Source organism: Pristiophorus japonicus, chromosome 5 (assembly GCF_044704955.1).
Source record: "Pristiophorus japonicus isolate sPriJap1 chromosome 5, sPriJap1.hap1, whole genome shotgun sequence".
Classification (NCBI taxonomy): Eukaryota; Metazoa; Chordata; class Chondrichthyes; family Pristiophoridae; genus Pristiophorus; species Pristiophorus japonicus.
In genome coordinates, this window is record NC_091981.1 from 88,065,872 (window position 1) to 88,085,686 (window position 19,815).

At 39.4% G+C, this 19,815-nt stretch overlaps 1 protein-coding gene across 1 annotated transcript; it reads left to right on the top strand.

Annotated features, from left to right (window-relative positions):
• The first annotated feature begins 7,718 nt into the window (after nucleotides 1–7,718).
• LOC139263847 (iroquois-class homeodomain protein irx-1-like) lies at nucleotides 7,719–12,254 on the top strand. Its single transcript, XM_070879904.1, has 4 exons — nucleotides 7,719–7,974; nucleotides 10,556–11,543; nucleotides 11,761–11,830; nucleotides 12,092–12,254. Exons 1-4 carry the CDS (start codon nucleotides 7,744–7,746, stop codon nucleotides 12,144–12,146), a joined length of 1,344 nt encoding a protein of 447 aa, XP_070736005.1. The 5' UTR covers nucleotides 7,719–7,743; the 3' UTR covers nucleotides 12,147–12,254.
• Nucleotides 12,255–19,815: the final 7,561 nt, after the last annotated feature.

Consider the following 19,815-nt stretch of genomic DNA (forward strand, 5'->3'; position numbering starts at 1 on the left):
CAGACTATATATGAAATAATTGATGCTTTATCAATTTATTTCTCCTTGCCTATCTGACTGTCCAGACTACCTGTCGAATTCAAGCTTTGTCTTTATGTTGCTGGAACCAGGAGTATCACCTTATGGACACGCGCGCCTTAATGACTCTTTATCTGGTTAGTCGTCGCCCCGCCACCCACCTTCTTGCATTGTAAACCTGTATTTCCCGCCATTGTGTTACTGGAAAGAGCGTGAACAGCAATCAAGTGAATTTGTACTCCTTCTAATGTGGTGTTAGGAAATACCACATAAACGTATTCAATTCAGGATTTCACTCTTACGCCTGCACGACATTCTTGTGGTTCCTCCTTTTTTTTCATCCATGGAAAAGCGTATTTTATTATGAAACCTGTCAACATCAATTCCTGATGCCCAAGGATAGTCCAATGATAGCTGGAGAAATTTTGAGGGTACATCTTGGATTGATTTGAGGGGGAGTTGTCAAAGCCTGTTCAACGTATCTTTAGCGATTGCATTAACAATGTCACAGTATTAAATGGATACCTTGAGTTGTGAGAGCGGGTGGGGAGAAGAAGAATGATAGTTAAGATTGTGTATAACAAAATGTATAGAACAGAATAGGAGCACCGATGGCATATAATCAGTGACCCTGGACACTGTTAGAAGTGCACCACTGAATAATAAAAAAACACACCTAACGAGGGCGACACAATGTCAAATTCACTTTGACCTGTTCGATGTTCATCACTCTCGGGGTCCTCTCAAAATGCTAACTCTTAATGTGTTTAAGGAAGATTGGCTGCTTAATATTTAATATTTTACCAGAAAGAATAATTCATCTGAAATTCGCTCCAGTGTCCCAGTATTTTTATTGAACAAATCTTGGGAGTCAGCAAGATTTATCATAGATATGGCGATAAATTTCCAGCAGATCAGCAACACATGGATGCATCAGAGGACACAATATCTATTTTATAAGAGCAGTAAATTAGTACCGTCAGCTGGATCAAGAATGTTGCTGTGATGTTCTGGTCTGGCTACACTCCCTGAAATGGCAAAAATATGGGTCATGCATGGGAATCTGAGAATAGAGACTTCTATTTTACGCCCGTTATATTTTCCAAATGTACTGAGAGAGAAAAGGGTGTAACGTGGTGGGAAAAAATGCTGCGGCTAAACGCAGACTGATCCTGTGTTGTCGAGAAGGATTTTTTAATCTTCATTTACAACTGGCTCTGTCGGAATCAGCGCCGGGGAAAAATCGCTGGCAATTAAAAAAGGCAATAGCCTGAGTAATCTGTAATCGTTTTAAGAATTGAATGTAACCAATAAACTGGTCATTAAATAAAGCGTTTTGTGTCCGCTCTGCGCCTCCACTTAATTTAAAGCCACTATATTGAATTCTCTAAATACTTGGGGAAACTTGATAAAATTGGCTTTGTTAAGCAGCGGAATCGTGCGTGTTTTATCCTCCGACCCTATTTTTCAAAAATCCTTATAAGGTCTTCCGTTTACCGATTCGGGACGGACAAGGTACAGATTGGTACCGTATGTGGATTCAGAATGTGTAACTTGTTAGGAGTCTCATAATAGAATTAGGAGGTGGGGGAACCGTAAAGGGTAATCTGAAGAGTGAAGACTCCCACTCAGTGCTTTGATCTTCTACCTCCTGGCTGTTTCGAGTTGACAGCCTGGCTGAATTGCATTCACTGGTTTCATTTGGAAAGATGCTGCGCGCTTGGAGAGTGCTCGAAAGCAATCGGATACATAGGAGGTACACCTGTACTATAGGAATTTACAATACAGCTCTCTCCAGACTGGATTGATTGCCGCGTACAAGCACAAACAAATTAAAAAATGCAGAGGCACAGCCCTCCAGGACAATGAAGAAATAAACTGACATACAACTGCAGCTGGCGAGAGCAATTGTGTCGACGCCCCAAGCCAAATTATAGTGACACTAAATTACAAACCATGGGGAGAGAAAAAAACCCTCACATGACTAATGGTAATTAAGTAATTCCATGGTCCACTTGCTGCTGCCTGATTGGCAGAGAAAGGTGTGCTTACAGTTTGTATTCACAAATAACTCCATAACCCCCTCATTAATTATTATTTAATTAGTAAGAGCGTTTTTAAATGGTTTATCGAAACGTATCATCAGCAGTTAAGAATGTATGTTGCTGGCTTTCTTTTAGACATCCGCATTGTGTTAGGCGTTACTCATAATGCCAAGGGATGTGGGGTGGGGGAGGGGGCAAGTGGGAGGGAAAGGTGCAGAAGTAGCAAAGTATTTTAAAGTGACATGTCTCCACTTAGTGTTTACACAGCCCGAGGTTCCACCTGTAGGAAGGCAAGACGTTATATTTTCGAACAAATGACCAGAAAACTGCACTAAAAAGCAACCCTCCTAGATGCATCGGTAGATTAAAAACAAAATCTCAAAGATCGACAAGATTGTTAACAAAAATTTCGAAATTTGGAAGGGGAATCTTGTGTCAGGTTTGGTGTTGAATTGCAGGAACCAGAAGTGAAACTTAGGTGCGTAAAAGTTACATTAGAGGGAGCGTTTGTTTGAACAGTTTCTACGTGTACAGATGTGTACTCGAGTCGAAGCAGAATAAGCTCTTGTTCTCGTTAAATGTCTATTGCGAGCTATCACGGGCTGCTAATGTTCACCAATGGTTTCTGTAAAGGTGTGAAACTTAATCATGAGCGTTTAACGAGGGCTGTAAATCAGGATCCGACGCCGGAGCGAGCGACAGCATTGGCAGACAGGACACGTGGCGGAAAGGCCCCACCAAATCCACACGAAGCAGCATAGCAACGCCAAGGACGGGCTGCGAGTGGCTATATTACTCCCTACAGCATGATAAGGACGTGCTTGAAATGCTGGGTATGGTAGTTCCTTATAGCTACCATAAAACTGTAGTCCAAATGCATTCTTACTGTTAGCAGCCAGGAATATATTCAGAGCACGTTACAAAATGCCATCTATTGTCCAGGTGAGCTCAGCACTACCATACACCACCGACCCTATGCAATATCTGCCATTTATCAGACAGTTTTATTGTGTACATCAATAAATACTATAAAGCTTGTTATCTACAAAAGCCTGCACACTGGAACTGAAATGAGCTCTTCCAGATTATCCTGCCACTATTAAATAGACCTGTGTCACGGCTAACCATAGTGTGAGCGGGCCATGGTCTGATATGTATTCAGTGATGGTAATGATTATTCCTTAACCACAATTTTACTGAACCATGACTGCCACTCGTCACTTCCAAGGTTTTCAACGGTTCTCATTCACTACCAGCCCCGACAAAAGGTATTTTAATTGATCACAATAAATCGCATTCACAACTTTTTTTCCTTCTTGCATCATTAGAATCGTCAACACCATCATCCCTGAATACAGATCAACATTGCCACAGTTTCCAGTCTAAGCAATTTAAACAAATGGTGATAGTTACCTTCCCCAGCTATGATCCTACTTAAAATGTTATCATTTTACAACCCGCAGCTTGAGATATTTGCAGTCACCATCATTGTCATCGTCAGCCTCTCAGAGCTGAACGCGTTATCACTGACATCTCCAGCCCCCAAGAATTATTTCCAACAAGTTATCAGCCCAGTCCCCGCAGCTATTGATGTGTTCCGCTGATTCCCATCGCTGCCCTCTCCCGCTTCAAGTCATTTTAGCAGATTCTCAGTTTTGCTACCTCTGCGTTATTGCTTTCGGTTAGTTGAATGGATCATAATTAGTGAATTCTTAACTATTTGTTCTTTAATTAATTTTGTGATAATACTTTCCGTACTTTTACAGACCCCGTAAATAAATGCGATGCCCATTGTCTGCATTGTAACATTCATACTATTTGACAAGAGGGCTTGAACTTTATTACGGGTCAAGCAGTACAGTTCTGATGTTGGACATCTAAAAATGTTAATCTATCCATCCATCTATAAACATATAAAAGTATTTAAACAACAACAACAACTTATATTTATATAGCGCCTTCACGTAGTGAAACGTCCCAAGGCGCTCACAGGAGTATTAGGAGCTAAAATAATTATTATTTGGTACCTTCGAATACAATTCACAAATTCACTGCACAGGTGAACAATATCCATAACTACAAACCTTAAAGAGAAAGGGCCTCTTTTAAAGTTTGTGTTCACAACCTGCTTTACGATTATCTACAGACCAGTCTTCAATAAACGAATGTCTTTGTTTTTGTCTGTTTATCAGTCAGTCAGTAATATGTGCTTATCTTTCATATAGTGGGGTGCATGACTATTTCCAACTAGCTGCTCCCTCGTCAGATTATGTCAATTCTGCTGCCATTTCAGTATTTGGTGTCCCAGATTAGGGTTGTCCAGGGCACATGTCCGAGGCAACTGAGGTGTTTTGCTTTACAGATTGTACTTTCTTTGACACTCCGCTTTGTCAGTTCTGATGCTGAATATCTTGCAAAGATAATTTGATATGAAAGTGTCAAGTTCCTTCTCTGTAGCCTTTGTCATTAACCATATTTCAGCGTTATATAGTAGAGCGACTAAAACAGTACATCTGTATAGTCTGGCCTTTGTTTTCGGGGTTAGTTTATTATTCCTTCAGATGTTATCCAATTGGTTTTGCCAATTCTAGCTGACAACTCTTTCCAATGTTAGAAATGCTGGGTCTTATTTCAAGGTGCGTGAAGTGTCTACTTTCATAGTGTCTCTGTTCCAAGCTTGAAGTTCTGTACTAAATATCATGATTTTTGGTTTAATCTAACAGATCTTTCATTCAACCTTTGCCCCAATTTTGTTGATGACTGCTTTTGTTTGCATTTCTTTTTTTGTTTGCATTTCCGGTAGAAATATTGCACCATCTGAGAATCGTCTAGATTCCAAGTCGGTGCTATCTACTCCATCTCTTATTATTCAATAATTTTCAGGTATACTGTTGGCCCACATTATAAGAGTAGCAAGGCATATCTCTTCTGGGCATTGTCTTGAATTTGAACCATATTGATGGTCTATCCTCTACTTAAGCACAACATCCAGTTCTATCATAGAGTTCATTAACAATGTACGTGTACCTTTGAGGAAATCCGTACTAATGTACAGTTTACCATTGTGTAAATCATATTCTTTGTTTGTAGCTTTCTCTATGGGATTGGGGAGTATAAAGATTTGATTGGTGCATGATTTGTTTCTAAATCCGTCTCATTCTTCATGCGTTCTTTTGTCTGCAAATGTATTTTTATTCCGGAACATAATTTTAAACATTTTTCCTGAGAATGATAATAAAGTTACCCAATGCCAGTTATTACAATCTGACGGATTTGCCTTTTCTGGTGGATTTTTTCTGAGACCTTCAGGTCAGTCCATAGCATTGCATCCTTACTCTACTTGGTAGATGCATTTTGTCTTTTGCCATGATATCTCCAACATCCATGCTGTTATGTTGTTATCTACGGGTGTTTTCGGCTGGTTTGAGACTTTGGTTGCTTTAAGTTGCAGTTATTCGACGCTTTAAATTTTACTCGCATACAAATGCGTCGCTGGTAGATAGCCAATAGAGATACTGTCTCTTTAAAAACTTCCAATACCTTTCTGCTGTGATTCACTCAAACTAATGAGGGCGTTCTGGTTTAGACGTGCTGATTTCAATGCAAAAATATACAGATGAATTAGCTTAACATGTACATTGGGTGTCCTTGAATATTTTGTAATTATCATTGATATGGTAAACTTATGTTTCATTTGAGAGAACTATAAACTATTTCATTTTATAACCATGTTAGAATGCAATGATACAGCATCGAGAAAGCGTTTGTTAAGTAATATATAAAATAAATTTTGCGTGATTGATGGATATACTAAGTGGCAAGGTTGCCCTGCGGGTGGACAACAATAGTTTAGATAAGTTGCGGGTAATCAACTCTGAACCGATGTCAGGGGGTGTAGGTTACACATGGGCTTCAGAACTGGACTAAGGTGAAATCCAAAACACCATCAGACCTATTTTAGGATATAAACCTGAAGTCACGAGGCGCCGAATCAGTATTCAGTAAACCGGCAATAGAAAGATCTCCTTGTCTCTTTTTCGATCACTTGATCCTAACACACCGAAAATTGAAAAAATTGATATCTACTTCAAGATCTCAACTATAAAATATTACAATACTCTAATCGTTACAAGCAATCCATTGTTAAATAGTGAATTTTAATTAGGTATGTTTACAAATGTGTGTACAATTAGGTACAGGTTTAAGTATAAAATGATGTACTGCTTCCTTCTTTCACTTTATGTTTTAAACAACAGTTTGTTTTTATTCCTGCACAGAATAATCCCTTCTTCAATGCACTACCCTCTTCTTTTCGGGGGGAGGAGGGGAGGAGATTGAAGGCCCTCTAGATGGCATTCAGCATTTTACATGTACAAACTGTGTCGAATTACTGTGATCTTCGGATTAAACTGTTGTGAACTCTGTAAAAGTCGGCACTTTCTTGACATAAGTTGCACAGAGGGGTAGGTAAGGGGAAGTGCTAGCAGTCGTGGTTTATTCATTTTTAATCATCACAAAAATAAGTTATTGAAATGTATAACCATTTTTAAATCTGGGCGCAGTTTAATGATCATTCAATGTCATGCACGTTTCCTGCCAATTTCTCCCGCAAAGGTTCTAAAGCAAATGCTGCATCTCTCGGTTCACCTGAAACCAATACAGGTACAGATCAATACACATAAAGGAGGACGCGTAGGAAGAATACTGGAATTCGTGGTCTTAAATAACTTTGGCAGTTTCTAAAGTCTACAAATGTAAAAGTAATAATGTTTTTCTGTGAACGCATGTCAAATATGTTGTCCCTATTTAGTGTGGGGAAAAATGCAGCAGACAGTTCTGAGAAATATTACACCCAAAAAATACAGACACCACAAAGAGAAAGGGAAAGGCCAGGCCCTTTCTGTGCTGGTAAAATCTGACACGCTGGCGGTCCGGTCTGTTTAACAGTATATGAATAATTAATTCTCTGGAATTTGTTATTTCATTGTCTCTTTTATTCGACTAATTAATGTGACCCATCATAGCATTTACATTACTTTAAGCGCGTATACATGCTGTCATTTAGGGTAATTGATAATTATATATCTTTTTTTTTTGCTTTTTAAAGTCTTTTTTCTCGAAATCTCTGTACAATGCAAGATTTGTCTATTGGTCCTGTTTATATAGCTACATTGTGCATGTATATAATAGCTCTTGGCTGATGCGAGTTGTTGACACTTGTTTTATTGGGGGGCAGAAAACAACCCGAGAGGTTGCACAAAAAAAGGGACACAGGAAGGTTTAAGGGAAAAACCAGTGTTGGACAGCTGTAAAATCATGTAGACAGGTTGTCATACACCAGTGGGTGCTTCACTGAATAGATCCGAATGCAAAACATTTAACACAACACAACACAAAGTGGCCCAACCGTGCGAAGCCACATGTTCCAAACTAGGAGGGGCTTGCCGCTAAAGTGACCTGTCAGTCAAAGCATCAACTTCAAATGATATCTACGGATCTGCCAGGACCTATGGGCAGACACATCAGTTGGAGTTGAATTGGCGATCAGATCGCTTACAGGGAGATTCTGCGGGCCAAGACAAAAAGAGACGGGATTAGGAGGTGATCGGAAGCGAGTTTTTGTATCCTGTCATTTTGCCTTTTTCTGTATTCTGAGTTCGTGAAGATCTCTTCTGAGGAGATGGCCTTCCCTCAGCTGGGGTACCCTCAGTATCTAAGTGCGAGCCAGGCTGTGTACGCTGCCGATCGGCAGGGAGTGCTGACTTCTTCCCGAGGAGGAGCCGAGCTTGGGGCTAACCCTGCCGCTGCTGCTGTTACCTCGGTGTTGGGAATGTATGCAAACCCTTACACAGCCCAGAACTACAGCGCTTTCCTCCCCTACACCACCGATCTCACCATGTTCTCCCAAATGGTAAGTGCGATCAGCCTTTTGCAACACTTAGTACGGACCATCCTTATCGAAAGGTTAAAAATAAATAATTAAACAAGCAATCCTATTGTACAGCTACAGTAAAGTTTGATCAGAACTCTGAATCGGGTGGATCCCCACAAATACGTAAGAGACATGAGGTGAGAAACAGTTGTATTTATTATTTTAACCGAAGCAATCTGCAGTAACAACACCGAGCGCACAAAGCACCAAGGCACAGTGCGGACGCCTGTCTTTTCCATTGCTGAATGTAATACCAATAGACAGCGATCCTTGTGCCTTCCTTATTTTATGAAATTCATGCCATAAGTAAGATGTTAAAAGTTTAATAACCACTATCCCCGATGACAGTGTGAACCGGAATATCAGTCCAGTAGGTAGAGAGAATTAGAAACCAGCTTTGGAAAGTTTGACACTCTCGTCCGGCCATATTTCTCGTTCTTGTTGTCAACACCGCGTACGGACACGTTAGAAACTCTTATCCCTGTGTTTGCTGATTTAAACGTGGCCATCTCTTCGGTTCACCTCACGATCGTGGTGGCGCCTGTTGTTTTTGTATAAATTCAGACAAAGTAGGCCAAAGTTGCGTGAGCTCCGCTTTAGTCTGCAGTTAATATATGCAATACGCAATTAGACATGGAGCTTTGTTTTAACCTGTCATATCCACGCGATATATTAAATGGACGCATCTCATTATTTTGTGCTACATATAATGCAACGAGAAATTATTTCATTTATTTTGTTTATTTCATTTTAATTACCAATGTTAAACGGCACTGACAAAAATGCAAAAAAAGTTTTGCAATTAATCGAATCTACATTGATTTTTATAACCGTGAAAATATATCAAGAATCATTGCAAATTCGGCGCAATTCTGATTTTAGAGCTCTACACATAAATCATTCGCTTTAAGACAATAGCTCACTTCCTGAACGGTTTCACCCTTCTTCAAACAAATATAATAATCAGGCAAATTCGGTGATCTGGGTAATAGACTCTTGCCTCTGGGAATAAGGATTTTGCATAGATTTGCAGCGGTGGAAATACAATGATCTCATATCGAGACAGATACAAGGCAAGAATAATTTTGAGATCAGCCTAGACAATTATCAGCAAAATATTGAATGGTGGCCACTGATCCTGTAGTTTGTTATGGAGATTTCCTGTTGTCTTGATAATAATCCAGGAGCCCTGTTCAATCTCCTCTTGGAATAGATAACACGCACGACAATTGAATTTAAATTCCTGTTGGTTTCCCAAAACAGTTGAGATTATCTGTAATTGTGATTAAGTGCCTTGATGCCCATCATATAACATTCTATAACCATATAATATAAAATTACCAACGACCATTCAAAAAAGTATCTAATTCAGAGATAAGTTGGCCTACTGGAACTGCACGGTATTTATAAAGAAAAAAGGAGGGAATGAATATAAAGACTTTCAAGTTTAAATGAATGGATGCTTACAAGAAACTGAAAAAAAGATTTGTTTACTTTGGTGACTGTAGTGTGTATTCCTAAACGTGTTGCATTTCAAATAATAAAGATCCATAAAGAGACCGCATTCTTTTGGAGTGTTTACATTGCGGCCGTCTCAGCGGGAACTGAATGATGTCATGTTTCCAACTTTTTAGCTCAACATAAAATATCTTTCGAAAAACAAAAGTAGACACCGGAACATAGGTGCACACACAACCCGGACATTTGAAAAGACGCCGTTTTTCTAAAATGCCTGTATAACCTTTTAATTTTTAACTGCTGAAACACAATCATGCGAAAACTTCTCCTTTCTCAAATCTTCCCCCACATATTTTTTAAACCAAAGATGCAATGTTAAAAATAAACGGCGTGAACTATTTGAAAGCTGTAGATTTGTAAAGTGAGTCTTATGAACATTAAATGGCTAATAGAACAGCGACTCAACTTTTTTTTTACATTTCTAGTGTGAAGATCTGAATAAAGGGTTTCAAAACTGAGGAGATGGTTTAGGAACTTTTGTTTGTTTCTACCTCTGAAATTTAAATCACTGTTAAAAGGTGAATGACATTACAGTTCACTTGGTTTCATAATTTGACGTTATAATGTGGGATTTAAATATAATACATAGGTTTTCTAGTAACTAATTCTAAGGTATCGAGACTTATAATTTCGAACTTCTGCCGCAAACAGCTATGTCACATACATGGTGTGTGTGCAGCTGATTTGAACTAGGTGTGAGTTTATGTTTAGGTTCTATTTTAAGACACTAACATTTAATTTAATTAGTATGTTGTGGCGATCATACTTCCTTTATGCTTTTCTTGTTGGAAGCTTAATTTACCTTTGTATTTAAAGATTTTTAGCTTTAAAACTTATCATTCATTCCCGTTAAGACTAGATTGAGGACACACTGGTGCCCTTAACTTTGTTTTGGCTTGTGTGTATTCTATTCTTGTGGCGAATTCTAAGTATAAATGTTCTGCTTTTGATAACATATGATGTGGGCCTGGCATAATTTTAACTTGTTTTCCTCTCTCTCTCTATCTACCCCCGCCCCCCGCTTTGTGTGTTTCTGTTGCAGGGATCGCAGTATGAATTAAAAGATAATCCTGGGGTTCACCCGGCCACGTTTGCAGCACATGCGGCTCCTGCTTATTATCCCTATGGACAATTTCAGTATGGAGACCCGGCCAGACCCAAGAATGCAACCCGGGAGAGCACAAGTACGCTCAAAGCCTGGCTCAACGAGCACAGGAAGAACCCTTACCCGACCAAAGGAGAGAAGATCATGCTGGCTATCATCACCAAGATGACCCTGACCCAGGTCTCCACCTGGTTCGCCAACGCCAGGAGGAGACTCAAGAAGGAGAATAAAATGACTTGGGGAACCCGGAGTAAAGAAGATGACGGTACTCTCTACGGCAGCGATACAGAAGGGGAGAGCGAGAAAAAAGAGGAGGATGAGGAGATTGACCTGGAAAGCATCGACATCGACAAAATCGACGAAAACGACGAGGAGCAAAGTAATGGAGAAGAGGAGGAAAAATTGAACCTCAGTAGCGAGGGGGAGAAAGCGGATTTGGAGAGTGGGCACGATCGGACATTGCAGGGATCGGATGGTGATAGTAAAGGAAAGGAGACGGACAGAGTGGATGGAAATGTTGCTGAAAGCAATGGTACCAGAGGGATATCTCTAGGGCAGGGGAATTTGCTAATCGCAAATCATAGCAAACCCAAAATCTGGTCGTTGGCAGAGACTGCGACCAGCCCGGACAGTGCCCAGAAATCGTCTCCAACCAGTCACACGCCATCGACTATCCAGCACCCAGCTTTCCTCTCAAACCACGGACTCTATACATGTCAGATCAGCAAGTTTCATAACTGGACAAACGGCGCTTTCCTGGGCCAGAACTCTTTGCTAAATGTCAGGTCGTTTCTGGGTGTAAATCACCATCATCATCATCATCATCCGCAACATCCTCAGCAGCAACATCCTTCTGTGCTAACAGCAGCCTTGGGAGCAGTGAGCAATGAAAAATCAACAGACATCCCCAGCCCAAAACACACAGGTATTTTACACTCACAACCCTCCAGTGAGCTTTACATTTTTAATGTTATATATTCAGCTCTCAGCCTGTGCCAGATCTGACGGCTTCGAGAAATCTAACTGAACTTCAAAGTACAAACGCCAACGTGTTTTCTCTCTCTAAACTTGCATTTTAACATCAAAACTCACATTTTGTTTTTGTCTAGAGATTGATCCAGAATGTTTATTTTATTTTCCAGAAAGAGAATGTATTCCAGGCGAATCTCCATCACAGCAACTAAAAATATCATTTCAGCCCGTGAACGAAAGGTGAGTTTTAATAGTTAATACAACAAAAAGACACCCGCCTCACAATAACATACAGCACCGTATGTAACACAAGGATTGTTTAATTGTTTTAAAGAAGAAATGCTTTGGAATTATTCGTCAATATTTATGCATTTGACAATAATCAAAATGTTTTTATTGAGCCTGAACGGTTTATTTTAGTCTCCTTTAGAGGTACGATGTATTTACACAATATCTTATATAGCTGGTCACTCAGATGTTTGTGTGGTTTTGTTCTTTCAGCTCACGGCCTCAGCAGGAAGGAACAAGAGTCTTAGCAACCATCTCTTCCGTCTGAGGAAGTGTTACGGAAAAAATATAAAAAGAAAGAAGAAAATAGAAAGAAAAATTGAAAAAAAAAACTTATTTACTTCATCTTTTCCTGTCGCCAGTGTCGGGCAATGCAAAAAACCCTTTCAAAAACGTGACAAATATGTAACGATTTATTTGACATTGTAACATATCAGCACGTGTTATCCTAATTGATTTTTTCCTGACGCGATTATTATTGGTTTGGTAATTATTTTTCCCACGTCCCGTGTTTTTTATGTATATAGAGTGATTATAATTGTAAATAAGCGCGTAAGCAGAACTTGTCAAAATCATATATTTTTGTCTAATAAACTAAAAGAAATTAGAACGAACTCCCATCTCCATGTAAACTTACGTGACCTTGTATTAATTTTCAAAAATTCACATTTTACAGAGATTTTAAAAGAATGTGTACTTGGGACGGGGGCTTTAAAAACGGCCCGGGCGTATTTTTGTAGTAACAGTTTTATTGCTGCTGTCAGGATTATTTTATTTAAAATGTAGCGTTGACAACAAAAAGGGGAGGCTGAGGGAGAGGCAGAAAATGGTTCCAAACTCGGTTGGGATCTCAGCAAAGTAAATGTCCCAGTGTTGATTCTCCCGGTCCCCAATGAAACCAATCAGTGACCTTTAAGGTGCTACTAACTCGACAGATGGCTGCTCCTGGTGGAAAAGGGGGAGTTCTGTGAAGCAAACAGCTGCTAAAGCAATTAAAAAATAATATGGGAAGGCTGTGTTCAAACAGAGAGGTGGGGGAGAAAAAAAGAGACAAGCTCATCACGTATCGGAAATAATAGCAACTGTGAAATAAAATATTAACAAAGCATCAGGGCACCATGTATCGATTGTTTGGCTGATCTCACTTCATTGGGAATAACGCCTCTGCGCTGCTGTCTGACAAGCACACAAACCAGCTCTTCCTTCTGAGCGATAACGTGGTATTTAGACACAGAGGACACAGTTTGTCATTTGTATAAGATTATGAAAAAAGAAAGATTATATTTGATTCTGATGTCTTTATATACGACGCGTTTTTAAATAATGATATTTAACGAAAATGTCCGGGTGTGACAGAATATTTAATTAAAAAAAATATTGACAGCGGGTGTTGACTCTATAGAGTAATGACTTGGTCATTTTACAAGATTTGAAATGATTCTTAATGTATTTAAATGATATTGTTCGGATCTTCAAAAAATGGAATCAAATAAATATGTTGCGTATGTCAACTATTAAAGAGGTGAAAAGTTAAAGACCTTTCCAAAGTACGTTTAAAATAGTAACTTAAATATATATGGCATCAAGTTATCAGACCCTAACTTTCTTTTCATTTCTTTAACAGCAATATTATCAATGATATTGTGTGGGGCTGAAAATATAGCCAGGGTGTATCTCGTATTTTATTTAAAACGAGCACGCTAGCCCTGTGTAGCCTGAGCAGTCTGCGATTTCCACAACTCCACGTTGTCACAGGTTGACTTAGTTAGACGGAGTTTCACTTCACACTGAAAGGAAACCCATCTCTTTCGGAGGAGACGTTGCTAATTTTGACGTGGCGTGCTGGGTGCATGAGCAGAGTGTTGTGTTGAAGCAGCTGAGAGTGAAAGCGTTTGGAAACTGTGGGACGATAGCTCCCTCTATGGACACCAGACGTGGGGAAAGGCAACTCGTGCATCACTGTCTCTCTTACACACCAGTCAGGCAGGAGGCTCGCAGTGCCACACCGTATATTTACACACATCATGCGATGGAGACTCATAGTGCCTATCCAAAGTGTTAAGTGTGAAGGAGGCTCGCAGGAATTCACAATATTTACACACCTAGGTAAAGAGGCTCTCGCAGATTCCCACGTGAAGTAAAAATAGAAAATGTTGGATTCACTCGGAAACATATGGTTAACGTTTCAGGTCTCTGACCTTTCGTCAGAACTCTATAACCCTATAGTTAACCCTATGTTTCTCTCTCTCTACAGATGCTGCCTGACTCGCTGAGCGTTTCCAGCATCTTCTGTCTTTATTTCAGATTTCCAGCATCTGCAGTTTTTGCTTTTTACCCATATAACTTGTCTATTTTCACACTATGTATCACATGAGGGAGACCATACCCTCAGCGTAATTACACACAAGATATGAATTGGGCTCGGTCTTTGTAGTGCGAGACGCGGAAGGAACTCCCAGTCGCGCACTCCGCAGTTTTATTGCATTAGTTACTTTGCATCTGATTTCAGCGGCAAGGTTTCGGAGCTGCAGCCTTATAATCTCACACTTATTTTGCAGACGGAGGAAGACGCGCAGCCACACACACTGCCAGAGGCAATCGCACACTTTACACACTGTGACCAAGAACACGGACTCAGAGCTTTTTGCGGCGTTTTTCACGCTCTCTAGCCATGGAGAACTCAATCACAGGCTGCCACCCATAGGAACACTGCAGCTACTTTGAGCACGCAACACCACTTCACTGCTCTGCTGCAAACTTATCCCACCACACTAGGAATCTTTTAATCCAGTCATGCCGTTTGACTGGGGATTTCTTACATTTAGCCAGTTGTGATTTTGTACACTGCACTTTCAGATTTATTTGATTAGAATAACCTCCCCCCCCGTCCCCTCCCTCGTTGCTCAAGTGTTGATTGCAGTTTTTTTATATCGAGGTTTGAACTTATCAATCTACATCAATTGTTCTCAAAAATAATCAGGATAACAAAAAATGAAGCGCGAGAAACTGCGGTATCATCAAAGGCGAAGTGTTGTTCTTAGAAAGGTGTGGAATGGATCCTGTGGATTTGTGTCGCTGCTGTTGTTTTCTTTTCTAGACATTCATTAAAATAATATCAGCAACAAAAACGGTTTGCCGAGTGTGAAAGGAGGGTCTCCGAAAAGATAAAGCACTCTCACAGTCCCGAGGCCTTTTCGAAAAAGCAGGTTCTGGAAGGATTGTATCGATTGTACTGAAGTCAGAAGATACAGCTTGCACTTTTAAAATGAGGTTTGGAATTTGACTCGCTTTAAATGAACCGAACAGAAGTTCCATTTGGAGTCTGACCCCCACTTAATCCACCCTTACATTTGGTGGATTTATTCACCACCCGCACAATTTTCCGACTTTACAGCAAAACTGATGGGAAACTTTGAATTCTTGCAATACATCGAAACTAAACAAGACTAATCATTCACCACTAATTTCAAATAATTGCATGCTGTAAAATAGATCCGTTCCCCGGCCACCCATGTGCTTTTCCCTCTCCCTTCTCCTGTTATTTTCCAGCACTCCGTGTTGCAACCATTGAGAGAGCCCAGCGCAGACAGGCTGACACAGAGAGTTGGAGCTGGCCGCTGCACGCTCCGGTCATCCCACCCTCCATCTGATTGTGTGATGTAAAAAGATAGATAGACATTACGGCTGAACACAAATTAAAGCGGCAGTTCCTCATCAACGGTAGAGCATTTTTTTTTCTATACATTACAGCAAAGGGTAACCCGTGGAGTGAATAATTTTATAAAATGATACAACTGCAGACTGCCAGGAGATGTAACTGACATCTGGGAATGAGCTGTTCTTTAAAAGAATAATCCACTGCAGAATTAAAACAAAATCCCTGCAGTTAAATACTTCACTGGTGAAAACTACGCCTACTGCAGATTCCGCGTACATGCGGGTTCTGTCCCATTCGACTAACGGGAATTTTAAAACGATTTGGTCTTGCTATAACAGCACTTCAAAAATACTGAATAAAACTACAATCAAAGTTTATAAAGCTGAGGATCCGCCTTTCATGTTACACGAGAGCACTTTGGAAGTAACCGTAGTCCAAAATTGTGTAGAAAGTTGATGGTTAGCCTTGAAATAGCTAGTGTTGCTCCAAACAAGATTCAAACTTGTCGGTCAAGTGTCAAATTAAGGAACTGATAGTTTAAAAAAAATTCTATTTGAAAAAAATCTTCACCGCTGTTTTTAATATTAAAAAATCTATGTCAAAGGACGACCAAGCGATGCGAATGAATTTTTCGAGCGAGTTGGGGAAGAGGTGAAGAAGCTCAGAGTCCCCTCCTATGCGTTAGCGAATGAGCCACCTCGGGAGTCAATAATCCAGGGTTAAGATTGAAAAAGATATCCAGCAAGAATGCTCCCCTCCCCTTCCCTCCCCCAAGAACCGTGTTTAATCCCACAATTTTAATGCTAACAGCACTTGTCGACATTACAAAGCTGCTCCCGGCGCTGCCGTTCTCATCTGAACTGTGGGAAGAGAATCGGAGGAGTTTCGGAAACGAGTCATTTCTTTTCTCAAAATCTTTTATCTTGCAGACTCGTCGCGGGCAGCTGTTTAGAAACGTTTTAGAGGTAAGGCAACTACATGTGATAGTGATATTTCATGAATACACAGTTAGCTCCGCGATTATTTATTGTTTGCTACTTTTTTACGGTTGTGGAAATATCGGGAACACAATGCGCTAAAAATGTTGCTGTGACGAGTGTGGAGGAATGTGTCTGTCCCACCGAGTAAGCAGACCGACACATGGCAGAATACTTTACTGGAATTGCTGCCTATAGATGAGTTCGGTAACAGAAAAATCACAAAATCTCCTCTCTATTGACATTGCAAGTAAATACTCTTGACGACTAAATTAAAGATAATGCAATAATATATCCTCCTCGGAACTACCAAATAGTTGAAAGCAAAGAAAAAAAACGTAACTCTTGCGAAAGCTCAGTGCATCCCTATCAACCTATTTTCTAGATCGTTTCCTCCAGCCCACTCTCCCGTCCCCCACCCCTCCTGTACATTGAGCGGAGTTATTCCTGAAGTTTATGTTTTGGATAAGTACTAAATAGGAAAGCAGCAGAGTTTATGAAGGGAGTCAAACGCCTCACCAAAGCGCAGTTGATCCGTTGTGAAGCTCCTGCAAGTTTCATTCCACGCTTTTTTTTTGCGGGGGGTGTTGTTTCATTTCTTGTTTTGCTCTCTTTAAGCATTAATCAATTATTCACAAACACATTTATCTCCTGCAGAAAGTGGTGAATTCATATTCATTTCTATGTTTTACTACCCTGACACTGATTAATGTAACATGCACCACGGCTCTTGTGTACTATAAGACTCTATGAATCATACGCTATAAAGTTCCAATCGTCCTTGTAAATGACTCGAGAGAAGTCCCTGCAGTCATGCCCAACACTGAAATGTCAAACAGACTCTTACTTAAACAACTGATGAATGATTATTAATAAAACGGGGCCGATTAGTTCAATATTACAGCCAGAGCCATTAAGAATCTCACAGAAACACATTGACTTCAACAAATCAAATTTGCTTCTTTTTCACCTTTTTCACACAAAAAAACCGTTTTGTTCGACAATTTCGTATAAAATAACCTCCTGGTGTCACATTTGTTTGCATTGTTACAAGCCAGGTTGAGATTAGTGACTTATTTTGGCCGTGAGCTATAACACTATGGTTTTATATGGATATAATTATTCATTTAGTAATAAATGTACAGTGACGTGTCTAATGAGCAATAATCACGGTTGAATCCCTCATTATTCTATTCCTTGCAGCAATATTTTATTGCATGCCGCCAGGATGTAGGGAATGGCAAACACTAGATAATAACCGTTAATGGAACACTATATTAGTCATTCCACGACGCTACAATAAACACATATAAACACATCATTATTAATAATCATAATAAATGACTAATGAATGAATATCAATAGCATTATCCAAAATAGTGGAACCAAAGATAATATACCAGCACAATAACTGCAGGCTGCCTCAGGGAGGTTGACTGTCTAATGTTTTAAATTATTAATCTTAACAATAATTAGAACTACAGTAACAGTTCTATGCATAAATGATATTACCTTCTGAAACCAAATGGTGCTACTAAGAGGTTTGTGTTTTATTCTTTATAGCAGCAGCTTTGGCCCAGTGTTGGAAAACTAGTGAATAATAATTTATACTGTCAAGTTTAAAAAAAAGGCCTTGCATGTGTATGTAAGAATTAGTATTTGAAAGGAAATAAGAGAGGACAGGGCCACACAGAAAAAAAGTTGTATGGTTAAAACATGTGTGTTTTGATATTGATAAAAGGGCCGTGATAGAAAGTGGAAATAAAATCTCCCAGTTGAAAGGATGAAGGAGAGGGAGGTAAGCATGGTGTGTCACCGCATCACCTGGAATATCTGCTCCCTGAGACACAGCCACTCACTGCTTTTATGGCCCCGCAATGGCGCCAAACATCTTGGTCTTTGAGAGAATTTTTACAGAGCCTGAAGTTAGTCGATCCACATATATGAAGGTTATAAAATACTCAATGTATTTAAGTGTAACTAAACTCTTGGTTCTAGTTATTAAGTTACAACTGTCAGGAACTTTTATTATTAATAATCATTCATAAGCACATGTTTATAAGCAAGGGTATAACGTGTCCTTAAACAACACAAAACGAATGGGAAAAAAGTTATGAAAAAGAAGTTCAGCTAACATGTCTCAGAGAAAGAACGCAACTCTGGGCTTGTTGGTGACCCATCATTGGGCAACAAGGGAGTAGCGAGACGATAAACAATACAAATAAAATGCTAATTGTTAACTTACACATTACACATAATTATCTAAACTAGTTGAAACATTATAAACCAAAATGCCATAATTTTGTTGCCAATGTAATCATGGAAATTTTGTGGAAGTATGTTATAGGTCACTAACATAGGTCACTGGTCAGTAGCACCATTGGATCTGTCTGAATTTAAGAGTTGTGTTCTGGTAAAAAAAAATGATTTGAACAGTTAAAAGTGTGTGTTTAAAAATTGTCTAAAAGTAAGTAAATTGATGTTAAGTGCAATAAAAATAAGGCAAATTCACTAATGCTAAAAGTATAATGTAGACTTAAAATTGTACATTGCTTACTTTAGAATGTAAACTGGTATTTTTGTCCATTTTTGAGGTGCATTTGTGTGCTTGTGGATCTTCAGTACAGAATGCATTCTATTTGTCCCAACCTGAAAGAGTATGTTGAATGGTTGACACAACCCATATTTTTGCAGCCTAAATAGAACAAAACAATAATTACACACAGATAACTTAGTTCCATATATGTATGATTACATATAATTGAACACTGACTATAGCAGCCTGAATACATGGTGTATTTGTACAAATGTGCTGAATTTCAGTTTTAAAATCCATCCTTTCATATTGTGCAATTGAGTACTGTGTTATTTTAAACTAGGATCCTTTTTTATTGTGAGGTTACAGAAGTCATTTAACAATAGACAGCATTTCACATTTCAAAGCACACTGCTGACCCATATACAACAAAGTGCAATTATGTGAACTTTACGGGGCCCATTTAATTTATCACTTTTTACTGCTGATGACTCCATACAGGTTGCAAATAATTCTCCAATAAGAAATCTTTCATCTGGATGGAGAAATAGAACAGATTGACGTGGCTACTGTTAAAAGTTTATCATTGGTCTTGTCCCTTTGGCAGAGGCAGAGTATTCACACACCCTCTGCCCTGGTACACAAATGTCATCCCTTTTGTAAGCTGCTGCTTTCCTTTTCAAGATGCCGGCGGTGTCTCTGATCCCCCTAATCCATTTATCCAGTTTCACAAGTGCATTGGGTGAATATCTGCACAATGGCATAG